This window comes from Setaria viridis, chromosome 4 (assembly GCF_005286985.2).
Source record: "Setaria viridis chromosome 4, Setaria_viridis_v4.0, whole genome shotgun sequence".
Lineage (NCBI taxonomy): Eukaryota > Viridiplantae > Streptophyta > Magnoliopsida > Poales > Poaceae > Setaria > Setaria viridis.
The window spans coordinates 27,808-38,060 of NC_048266.2; the positions used below are offsets into that span (position 1 = coordinate 27,808).

Sequence of the window (10,253 nt, forward strand, 5' to 3'; positions counted from 1 at the left end):
AATATGCATCAACAGGGAATGATAGTATTGGATTTACCAGATCCCGGCCAAGTCGCCCGATCCCTAGGTTGGCGGACCTAGGGCTGAACCCAACAAGGCCCAACTTCATCACAGTGGAAGAAGCACAAATCCTAAGCATCATGGCCACTGGTTCAACATCGGTTTCATCCGAGCAATACAAGAGTGCTACATGAAAGTCTCGTGGATTGGAGGGCCCACATTCGAGGCTAATTCCATTCAACTCAAGCAAACCCACCTCATACTCACCTCCTGGACCGACATGCAAGTGATTGGTGAAGGATAGGGTCGAACTGGGGCGAGGTCGTTCGACACCCCTTACTGAGGCGGTTCCCGCCCATTCGACGCGTGGCAGTCACAATCGTCATTAGGAGTAAATCCCAGCCGGTGAGGCGCCAAATTGGTGGATCAGAGGGTTGGCCGACCCCCATTTTGGCCAACCTGGCCCCACGGCCAAACGGCCACAACCGCCTCCAGAGCCCTGTTACTGACTTGTACAAGCTATAAATGGAGGAGAGCCCAGTCTTTAGCACCATCTTCAAGCAGTTTGTACACTCCAAAGGCGAAGCCTTGTTCTACTACAGCGAGTGAAGACATCCTTACCAATAACTTTGAATCTTTCCTTAGAATACCTCTCTATCCTGCCTATCTTAGCTCTCGATGATCAACTGGATAACCCTTGACTCGTAGTTAGTTGCACGTTCCCTATGGATATGATACCATAAATACTCTCAGGTGAAAGCTACAGCGGTATCCGTACGCTATTGGATTTATCTGTGATGTAAGAAATACCAACAGTTGATACAAATAGACTCATGGGGGTGGCTACCAAAGTAGTTCGACCGTCCCAAATTGCATTAATGCTAGGTCGAAGCATCATGGAAGGAGTAGTGATATTTGACGAAACTATCCATGAACTTCACACAAAAAAACCTAGTGGTGAGATTCTCAAAATTGACTTTGAAAAGGCCTATGATAAGGTAAAATGGTCATTTCTATGGGAAACACTCCGAATGAAGGGGTTCTGTCAGCAATGGCGTACATGGGTTGAAAATTTTGTTACATGAGGAAGTGTTTCCTCATGTAACTCTCAGGTTTTAAAAATTAATGATGACATTAGGCACTACTTCCAAACAAAAAGAGGCCTCGGACAAGGAGACCCCATGCATGTTGCCCTTTCTTTTCAACATTGTGGCGGACATGCTCTCTATTTTAATCAAAAGAGGGCAAAGGATGATGGACAGATTAATGGGTACCTCACCTTGTGGAAGATGGATGCGCCATACAGGTAACCACTAGCAAGCTAGAGTCATACAAACTACTTGGCCAAGACCAGAGCCATAATAGTCCTTGTGGTTGCACCAATATCCTAAGTTGCACTTTAAGAATCGGACCACTGGGTTGAATCGACTAGAGCATGCAAAAGAAACACCATGATCCAGTCCTCCAAGCCATGTTGCTATAAAGCAAGTTTTAATTCACCAATTCCATAAAGCCATTAATCAAGTTCATAATATTGTAACCATGACAGTTGTAGCGCATAGCGTAAACTAACCATCATGCATAACCCAGCTAACAAGGATACATGATAAGAAAGCTAGGTACAACCTTAGGATTCCACAGGTTAGACACATGCACATGAATTATAAATGATTAAGCAGTGAATAAGAGTCAAGGTTGATCTGTGTTACACTTGCCTTCCTCGAAGTGTTGCTTCTGATCCTGTTCTTCCCAAGGTTGGTCGTGCGCGAAATCAAGCGGCTCGGCATCTATACGATCACACACATACACAAGCATCCAGTACATGCAAGCAATGTAACTCTATTAGAACAGTACACCAAACGATAGCAAAACAGTATGAAAATAATTTTAAAAGATAGGGCTCGTCGTTACGAATGTGTGAGCGCAAGAATCGCTCAAATTGAAGCTACGAGCAAAAAATATTGATTGTTTTAGTGTTTAAGGACCTATCTGTAATAAACCAGGGACCTAATTGTAATAACCGAAGGACCTAGTTGTAAATGTTTATTTCTGGAATTATTTAAATACGGAAAATGGATTTATGATGTCAGCATGACGTAATGCTTATGTCAGCATGAAATGTTGAAAAATGAAAATATAAAAATTGATTTTTTGGCAGTTTTGATGTGATGACGTCAGCAAGGACCTAGGTGTGAAATCAGAAAAGTTTAAGGGCTAAACTATAAACTGGACAAAACTCAGTAAAGTTCGGGTGAATTTCGGGAAAGTGTAGGTGTTAAAACGCAGAAGATATGCTGACGCGGTGGGAGGGGCTGATGTGGGTGACACGTGTGCGCTACGTGGCCTGCCAGCTCAGTATGTGTGCGTGCGTGGCTGATGACTAGGCCGTGGACCAGACCCATGGATGTGGTCTACTGGTCCATGGTGCACCGGTTACGTAATCAAACCGGTACGCCCGTTGGACTATCGGAGCGTCCCGCTTTGAATACGTACGGGCGGCGGCGTGCGGGAGAGGGAGAGGGAGACACACGGGGCGGTTGGGGTCCGAGGTGGAGGCAGAGTCCGGGGCGAGGGGGAGATGCGGGGCTGCACGGTGGGTCTGGGTCGCGCGGCGTTAGGTGGCACGGGGGATGACGACGCCGGGTGGGGGACGGATTCGATGGGCGGGGCCCGTGGGTCAGCGGGAGAGAGAGAGAGGCAGGGGGGCAGTCAGTGGGAGGTGGAGGCGGGCGCGCGGAGCGGGCCGGCGTGCGCGGAGAGGGGAAGTGGGCTAGGGCATGTGGGCCAGCTGCGGCTGGTGGGGAGAGAGAAGAGGGGAGAGGTTTGGGCTAGTGGCGGGACGCAGAGTGGGCCAGAGAGAGGAAGAGGAGAGGGGGAAGCGGAGCGGGCCGGAGAGAGGGGAGGACGGGCCGGCCGGGTGGAGGAAAAGAGGGAGAGGGTTGGGCCAGCCGGTTTAGGAAAGGAGAAGGGTGGGCTGGTGGAGGAGGAAGAGAAAGAGAAGGAGAAGGCCCAAAGAAAAGAAAAGGGGGAGAGAGAGAAAGAAAGAAAGAAAAGAAAAAAAATAAAAAAATAGAGTGGAAATTTAATGGGATGATTGTGAAATGGAAATGAAGGTGACATAGAGGAATACAAAGGTGGTGCATTAAATAATTTCAGACTTTTAAACTTAAAAACATTTTGAAACTCAACCTCGTTTTTCAGACAGAGATACGACGGCATGGATGCACGACAAGTTTCTAGACCTTATATTTGATTTTATTTTTACAAAAAGTTTTATTTGCCTTATATTTAATCATGAAAACTAAATAAAGCTAGCCATTTAATTACTATTTTGGGAAAAGAAATTTTAGGGTGTTACAGGTAGGAGTCCTAATAGAATTACAAGATAGCAGTCCTAGTACGATTATAGGGTGTAAGTCCTAGTAGAATTAGGTCTTCTTCCTTCCTTATGGGGTACCGAGGACTATGTCCCATACAAAAGCATCTTCATCTGATTCATTGGGATACAGCCCTTTGCACGTAGACCTCTCGTATTTCCAATTCCCATAGAACGTCATGGGAGCTACAACCAAGAAGGGTGAACAAACAATTCATTACCATGTACATAAAAGCTACAACATTCTAATGGCATTGTAATTAATTATTCTTAAAAAGACAACTATTATACCCAGACTTTGAAATGGCATCCAAATAATTACATGCAACACATTCCATACGATAGCAAGTGATGGGGACAGGAGCGTGATCTTCCGAGAGGTATGATAAATTCAATTGTGAAACACTCGACGAACAATCTGCCCTTCTAATCAAATGAGATTGGAATCTCTACAACCGTTACACAGCTGCTCTGTTGGTTATCAACCATACACAACACGATTGACCTTTTCTGCAATCGAATCGAAGAACACATGATAAGAACGTAATATGAAATTGCAGATGTATATGAAGCAAAAGAGGATAATAAAAGGTTCAATCTCTTAGCACGAAAGAATTAGTCGTCACAGTCAAGAAGATCAAGAATAGAGGCCCTGATTCATGGCAAAAGGACTAATCACCATAGTTACAATGAAGATAGTTTGTTTCTCGATGAAAAACTAAACTCAAACAAAACAAAAACCCTAATGTGGCGGTGGCTACTGAATATATGAGGGTTAGGTCATGGGTGACCCCTTGGACGTGCCCCTATGGGCTCCAACATGATACACAAGCCAATAACCCTGAACATAATGGCGCAGCACCTTGATAGATTATGAACGTCCACTTGTTTCGATGATTCCTATTGACTCCGTATAAATTTGGGCCTTTTTTTAGGCAGAATGAAATTATGCCTGAAAACAGTGCCATTGGAAGCTCCTTGAAATTATCTTTTCAGGCATATAAAGAACATCGAAAATGGAGCTTGTATGCGTCCTAGTCGTCATTTTTTGTGCGCTCCTAGACTCCGAGGTTGGCTTGAACTTGAGTTGTTTTTGACCTCCACCTTGGTGACTCGAACCGAATTAGCATCGGGTCTCCTTCTTGACTTGGACACCCTAGCTGGCTTCGTCCTACTCCATGCCATTGTCCAAGCATGGCCGTATGCATGGATGTCATTTCGTTATCAGCAGGCATTACCATCGATATAATATAACTATTACTACCCGATTCGTACTAGTTTAACCATTCCCACCTAAACCCTAGCAAAACCCTAACCACCTCCAAGGATACAAAAGGCGCCAGGCGATGACCCAGCGCCTAGAGCCTGTGCCTAGGCGCGCCTAGGTGCTACATATACACGTATACCTTGCCATATACATACATATATACTTTAAAAGAAAAGAAAAGACAAGGTACTAATGGGCCTGAAGTGGGACAAAAATTCCACCGAGACAGCCCAACAAAGCCTCAACAACCCACATACCCCACCTCTCCCACCTTCTCCATCCACATGCCAATGCCATACGCCCTTGCGCCCCTGCCCGCTCAGCGCTGCCAGCGGCCAGCCCCTGCCTCCTTCTCTATCGCGTCCCTCCCTGGCCGCCGCCTCCTTCGCGGCGCCGCCCCTGCTTGCTCCTCCTCCACGTCTGCTGGCCCCGGCCTTCTCCGTATCCACCAGCCCTAGCCTTCTCCTCCGCGGCCGCCAACCCTGGCCTCTTCCTCTACTGTCGCTAGACCCGTCCTCCTTCATTGCCGCCAGCACCGGGCCTCCTCCTCCATGCCGGTGCTCCCGTCTCCGCCTCTGCAGCTGTTGCTGGACGACGTCCCCACCTCTCTTGCCACTGCCGCCACCCCTTCCTAGCAGATCTGCGTGTCACCTTCTGCTGTCGATGTCCGGGTGCCACCTAGGGGTACCACCTACCCCCTAGGCACCGCGGTAACCCCCCGCATAGCGCATAAGCGCGTCTAGGCGGCCGCAAAATACCACCTTCTTGAAAATTAACCACCTCAAAGGTAACTAAAACGAACAAAACTACTTGGATAGAAAATTACCTTGTGGGAGCAATTTTCTCGTGTTACCCCTCCTAATCAGGTGCAAGATGTGGGGGATCCAGAGGGGGGAGGGGCTAAGCTCAGGCTTGGTTTGGTAGGAGAAGGGAAGAAGTGAGGGAGGAGGGAGAAGGGGGAGGCCACGGCCCATATCTATATAAGACTGAGTCACACCAAAGCATGTGGCACGACTCTGCCTCATCGACAAGTTCAAGTTCACAAATCACTACTACAAGTTCGCATCTCATAGTCACATATCAGTATTTGCACATGGATCCTACTGCCGTGATGTTCTCCCCGAGCACCCCCTCCGCCGTGTGAGATTGAGAAAGAGAGAGGGGGAATCTGACCTTGTTGGGCCCTAGGAGACGAACAGCCCGAAACAACAGCCCACTGCACCATCTCACCTCGAGCACTCGCGGCCCAAGCATGACAGCAGGGGCACGATACGGACTGTGTTGTGCTTGGGTTGTGCCTAAATTACGGGCCTCGTGCCATTTGGCACGGCCTATCAGGCAATCTTTATTCAGCAAATTGGGTGCTCTTTTTGGATGGTTTACTGGCTTTAAATGATCTGGTTTACTTGCGAAGTGTAGCCAATTTGGGTTTTACGATGACACTAACCATAGCTAGCTCTTATTTTCCATGTTTGTCAACTCATCAAATAGATAGTATAATTGTCGACTTCTCTAACAGTGACACTGCTCAAAACCAACTTGGGTTCCAAAACAAAGAAAGATAATCGGAGAAGATAAAATACTGCACCATCAAAGATTTTTTTATAAGTTACGCCATCCAAGATTGGATGCGTGCTTCAGACTCTCTTAAAAGTCAGTTTCTCTTTCTCCTCTCCCTCTCTCCACATACTCTCTCCACATAGGACAATTGATGACGTAGTAGCTAAGAGCTAGCTACATGGACTTATTGGAGAAGGCCTAATATCTCCACAGTTTCCTGCACAGCACATCGTTCTGGGCATATCACAGCATATGTGCAGCTTTTCATTCATGTTTGGATAACCATCTATGGTTCCAGTTATGATTTTTGTGCTGATTATGCCTAGATTTGATTTTATTCTTGCTAACCTCGCAAAGCATGCATAAGGAATTCCCAGACGCAAATATCTCCCACTAAATGTGTACAAAATGCTTAAAATTGACTAGGTACTTGTGGAGGCAATGCACTCCTGATATTGTTTGGAGCGCCAGCTGCCTACTGATCCATGCCCAGCAAACTTTGTCTGCAAAAATCTAGCGGTACCTATTATACTAACAAAAAGCACATGTCCATCAACCTTAGTCTCTCAAACTAAGGCGCACTATCACTGAAATATGGAGTCATCGATTCACAAGTAGTGCATTCTGAAGATTCTGACAGCAACCGCTAGGGTTCATCCAGCAACTTGCCTGTCAAAAGATTCTGCCCTTCCACCTCCATATCTTAAAAGCACCGTCATCCATCGTGTTCCTCTCAGCAATCTTGGCGTCTAGCTTCGAATCAAAATAGATCCAGTCCTCATCCAATACGTGCACCATGTCAACATGAAACTGGCAGGAGCTAATGAGCAACTCATTGCTGATGCTGTGTTCTCCAATAGCCATTATGTTGAAATCCTCACCATTCCCATGATACACTTCATCACACGGATGCACAATCTTTATTCCATGGTATTCACAGTCAAAGCAGCGCACTGCCCTCGAAAACAAGAGTGGTTAAAATGGGTTATCAGCCAAGTATAAATGAAATAGACATGTAAATAAATAGAAGCAAGATAACATATCAGTTTTTGTCAAAATAAAACAGCAAGCCACTTTGTGCTTGCATAGTGCTAACATATTATTGAAGTTTCCATACAAATAAGATTACTATCACTCATCCAAATTTTAGTTAGCTGAGCCTCAAGCATTTAGATTCAGAGTGGCAAGTTTGGGGAAAAAAATGAGAATATACATTCTACCTGTGAGTTGTTAGATAAGAGCAGAAGTTGTCGTTGGACTGGAACAGTTATAATCTATCATAGCTTAACTGAAAAAAGTCCATTCTCATTTCCGAATGTTCCTTATCAAATATCTATCTGACACATCAGCAAAATAATATGACTTATTAAGGGCATACACGATTAATCATTTCAACCAAAGATTTGTTATGAATGTCCAGGCCCAGTTGAATCAACACATTCAGATTCAGTGGAATCGTACAAGACTGATTTGGCATCTTCCCGACAGGAAAAAAACATATTTTCAAGACCACCTGGCAATGTGTTGATGAGAGATACAAAATGTCAAAACTTACCGGAATCAATTGAAGCAGAAGATAAAGAGAAACACATTGATTCCTCTTCCTCATCAGCATCATTGCTACATTCAGCAAAGAACAGTATAGGAGTAGTGCTAGCAACATTTGATCCCTTGGGTATTGCCCAAAAGTTGATATGTGACCTTGCACCTTTGCTTACATTAGGATTCACACCACAAATAATATGAATTTCAAAGTGTCCCTGCATATAGCAGTTCAGTAGACAGAATAAATTGATAAAATTACATTTAACCAAATAATAGTGAAATTTACGAAAGAAAAACAACAGAAAGGAAATGCACTGACCCCGTTTTTCTTGGAATAGTTGCTCAATGCAGCATTAACCTTGCTGGCAAAGAACTCTTGATCATCCTGAAACTTCTTTCTGATGTCTGATATGAATCTTTTCTGGTTCACAGATAGGATCTCTTCCTGGTCCAGTGGTGAAACCTGCACCTCAAACAATGATGACAGAGCCATGCCGAGCTGCTCAACTTCACTCTTTGAGAGTGCACAATCATTCAACAAAAACGATAACTCAACCGGTGCCATTAGCAGGAGTGACATGGTTAGCTTCAACAATGCGTCAGGATCAGGGTGCCACGAGTTCAGCGCGGCATTGCTATAGGCTTCTTGGTACGCACCAGACATAACATGATCATGCTGTTCTGCCATTGTGACAGCTGATGCAGCATCAATATTGCTCACAAGCAAGTACCATAAAGCTTCGTGTTCTGTGAGTGTATTGAAGAGGCCACGGAGAAAGGCAACCAGGCCATAAAGAGAGCAGCACTCTATGCGCCGAAGTGTCTTAGTGCATATCATAGTGACCTCAAAATCACAGTGAGTGGGGAATGTAGCAGCATACCAAATTGTGTTGAGAATGATGTTGGAGACAGGATCCATTGGGCCATAACAATAACCAGCCCTGAGGAGGCTGCTGTGGTGACACTTGCGCAAGACACCTCCCGGTAGACGGGCAAGTGCTTCCAGGTAATGTGCATGAATTTTGTCAAGGAGCAAGAGCTTCAATGTTTGAGTGTAGCGGAATGTTGCAGTCACTTCCTTCCTACTCTCAGTATATTCAGCAGAGGCCCCAGATGACACCTCCTTCGCCTTTCTCTTCCTCCTCCCCCTCTTTGTATATTCAGAAGAGGCACCAGATGGCAGCTGCTTCACCTTTCTCTTCTTCCTCATTTCCATATATCCAGCACAGCCCCCTGATGGCAGCTTCTCCTTCTTTCTCTTCGTCTTCTTCCTGGCATCATGATACCGCGAACCAGCGAGCTGCAAAGGTTGCGAGTAACAGAGATCTGTGAGCTCGATGTTCCTGGGCTCTCGCTTTAGCAACTTGCTGAGGCGCTTCAAATTTGCAGACGAGATGGGGCGGCCCTTGTACAGCACGGGCAGAATCATGGAGGCATTGTCCAGCTGAGCTGCCAACAACTGCGACGCTCTCAGAAAGGTCGTTGGTTCAGGGTGCTTTGCAGAGACAGCAGCACAGCCAAGGGCTACCTTGGTGGTGAGGGAGATGACACTGAACCCGGGTTTGCCTCTCTGTGGGTGGATGCTGCTGTTACGGTCCAGCAAGATGAGCCGCACGGCGGCAAGGAGGTCAGCACCGGCCAAGCGCAGGTAGCGCAGCGCTTCAGTCTCCGCGAGGTAGCGGAAGTAGAAAATGAGGAAGCTTACAAGGCCTTCGAGCGACCGCCGGGCGACGGTCATGCGTTCGGTTGTCTTTGGGGACAGCCGGAGGTGGAGGAAGTCATCGGTATCGCTGACGATCCTGGACAAAACTGACTCCCTCGTGTGCGGTTGGGCCGCCTTCTCCTCGTCATCATCGTCGTCGGGATTGGTGGGCGTCGGTGAAGGGGGGGAGTATGAGATGGCGTTGGCGATGATGTTGGAGACCGGATCCAGCACGCCGAAGCACACGCCGGCGCTGAGAAGGCGCGGGGCCAGAGAGGGGATCTCCTCCGTCGGCAGCTGGTCGAGCGCCGCCTTGTAGAAGTCGTAGATCTGGTTGAGCAGCGCGCGTATGTCCTTCTTCACGGCCTCCTTAGTCACTGGCACGGTGGCAGCGCCCTCGCCGATTCGGCGGAGACGCTTGCGATGGGACATCTCTCTCTTCTCCAGCGACGATGTATTGCGGGCAGCCGGGATAGGTGGGCGGCGGCTGAAACCCTACACAGAAAAATTTCAGGTCGCTCAAATGCTTTCCTGTCGTTAAACTGGGCCTGTTTGGGCCCCTAAAAACGCAAAATGTCCAAAATCTATATCTATACCTATATCTATATCTATATATATTATTAAAGCAAGCAACGTCTCTACCAGCAATTTTCGTCCGTCGTTGTCATTTTACAAAAAAGTCCCTCAACTTTCAAGGAATCAACCCGCAGTCCATATTCTAAAGAGAGGAATGGCTCGGGTGGAAAAAGGAGGGAAGGGAGGGGGTTAAACGGGAAAAAGCTTATAAAACAGATAGGGGAGGG

The 10,253-nt window shown here is 46.7% G+C and overlaps 1 protein-coding gene across 6 annotated transcripts; it reads right to left on the minus strand.

Annotated features, from left to right (window-relative positions):
• Positions 1-6,507: 6,507 nt before the first annotated feature.
• LOC117851259 (uncharacterized) lies at positions 6,508-9,903 on the minus strand. Of its 6 annotated transcripts, none has more exons than XR_004639507.2 (4): positions 8,068-9,903; positions 7,759-7,963; positions 7,424-7,540; positions 7,024-7,156 (listed from the first exon to the last, which is right to left on the minus strand). XR_004639507.2 is itself a non-coding variant. In XM_034733043.2 (4 exons), exons 1-3 carry the CDS (start codon positions 9,880-9,882, stop codon positions 7,471-7,473), a joined length of 2,034 nt encoding a protein of 677 aa, XP_034588934.1. In that variant the 5' UTR covers positions 9,883-9,903; the 3' UTR covers positions 7,024-7,156; positions 7,424-7,470. The 6 variants fall into 6 exon arrangements, 5 of the variants coding, with proteins under 5 accessions (XP_034588933.1, XP_034588936.1, XP_034588934.1 ...); XM_034733043.2 differs by having other exon boundaries at positions 7,424-7,536; positions 7,759-7,911; XM_034733042.2 differs by lacking the exon at positions 7,424-7,540 and having other exon boundaries at positions 6,508-7,156.
• Positions 9,904-10,253: the final 350 nt, after the last annotated feature.